Here is a 1,499-nt window from a genome sequence, read left to right as displayed (position 1 = left end):
GCAGAGCCATCAACAACATAACAGTTAAGTACAGACATCCAATTCCTCGCTTAGATGATATGCTAGATGAGTTACATGGTTCATGTGTCTTTTCTAAAATTGATTTAAAGAGTGGTTACCACCAGATTAGAATGAAAGAAGGAGATGAGTGGAAAACTGCCTTTAAAACTAAGCTAGGATTGTATGAATGGCTTGTGATGCCTTTTGGGCTTACTAACGCACCTAGTACTTTCATGAGATTAATGAATCATGTCTTGAGAGCTTTGATAGGACGATTTGTAGTTGTTTACTTTGATGATATCCTGATTTACAGCAAGACCATGAAAGAACATGTTAACCACTTGAAACAAGTTCTAGATGTGCTTAGAAAAGAAAATCTGTATGCTAACCATAAGAAGTGCTCTTTTGGCACAGATAACCTTGTCTTTTTAGGTTTTGTTGTGACTTCACAGGGCATACAGGTTGATGAGGAAAAGGTGAAAGCTATCAGGGAGTGGCCGATTCCTAAATCTATTGGAGAGGTCAGAAGTTTTCATGGACTTGCTGGCTTCTACCGGAGGTTTGTGAGAGATTTCAGTACAGTTGCAGCACCACTGACTGAAGTAGTCAAGAAGAGTGTAGGTTTCACTTGGGGCCAGCCCCAAGAAGAGGCATTTCAAATGCTAAAAGAGAAGTTAACAAGTGCTCCCTTACTTGCACTTCCTGACTTTTCTAAGACTTTGAAATTGAATGTGATGCATCTGGTATTGGAATTGGAGCTGTGTGATGCAGGATAAGAAACCCATAGCTTATTTCAGTGAGAACTAGGAGGCGCCACCTTGAACTATCCTACCTATGACAGGAGCTGTATGCCTTGGTGAGAGCTTTACAAGTGTGGCAACATTACTTGTGGCCTAAGGAGTTTGTGATCCATACAGATCATGAATCCCTTAAACATCTCAAAGGGCAACAGAAGCTGAACAAGAGACATGCCCGGTGGGTGGAGTTCATTGAGACCTTTCCTTATGTCATCCACTACAAGAAAGGTAAGGAGAATGTAGTGGCTGATGCACTCTCCAGAAGGTATACTCTTTTATCTTCAATGGAAACTAAACTCTTAGGATTTGAACATATCAAATCTTGCTATGCTAATGATCCTGAGTTTAAAGATGTGTTTATGAGATTTAAGAGTACTCAGGTTGTATGTGTGTATGAAACCCAAATGGGTAAAGAGAGAGAGCTTGGAAGCGATTTGAGAGAAAGGAAGTTTGATGAGTGTTTGTGTGTCTAAGTGTTTAAGAGATTAGTAACAAGACTGAGAACGTGTATAGAGATTCAGGATGAGAGACTAGAGAGACTAAGAAAGTGTTTCAGATTAGAGAAGGAGAAGGGAAACCCCCTTACTCACTTAAGAGTTACAAAACATCACTTATGAGAATATGCTCTTTACAACTTGCAATCATAAACCTAAATCTAAGGGCTGTTATAACTTGAATTTAAATGAATGGATGAGATGGACA

The 1,499-nt window shown here is 39.5% G+C and overlaps 1 protein-coding gene across 1 annotated transcript; it reads left to right on the top strand.

Moving 5' to 3' along the window:
- Nucleotides 1-320: 320 nt before the first annotated feature.
- LOC125597080 (uncharacterized mitochondrial protein AtMg00860-like) lies at nt 321-776 on the top strand. The gene has a single exon (XM_048771959.1). The coding sequence runs from the start codon at nt 321-323 to the stop codon at nt 774-776; it is 456 nt and encodes a 151-aa protein (XP_048627916.1).
- The last annotated feature ends 723 nt before the right edge of the window (nt 777-1,499 follow it).

Source organism: Brassica napus, unplaced genomic scaffold (genome assembly GCF_020379485.1).
Source record: "Brassica napus cultivar Da-Ae unplaced genomic scaffold, Da-Ae ScsIHWf_1371;HRSCAF=1948, whole genome shotgun sequence".
Lineage (NCBI taxonomy): Eukaryota > Viridiplantae > Streptophyta > Magnoliopsida > Brassicales > Brassicaceae > Brassica > Brassica napus.
The sequence above is the reverse complement of the archived record's forward strand: the minus strand, read 5'-3'. Positions and strand labels throughout refer to the sequence as shown.

Bases quoted from the DNA above. Each gene is read 5' to 3' on its own strand.
- LOC125597080 (XM_048771959.1), top strand. From the start codon at position 321: ATGAAAGAACATGTTAACCACTTGAAACAAGTTCTAGATGTGCTTAGA.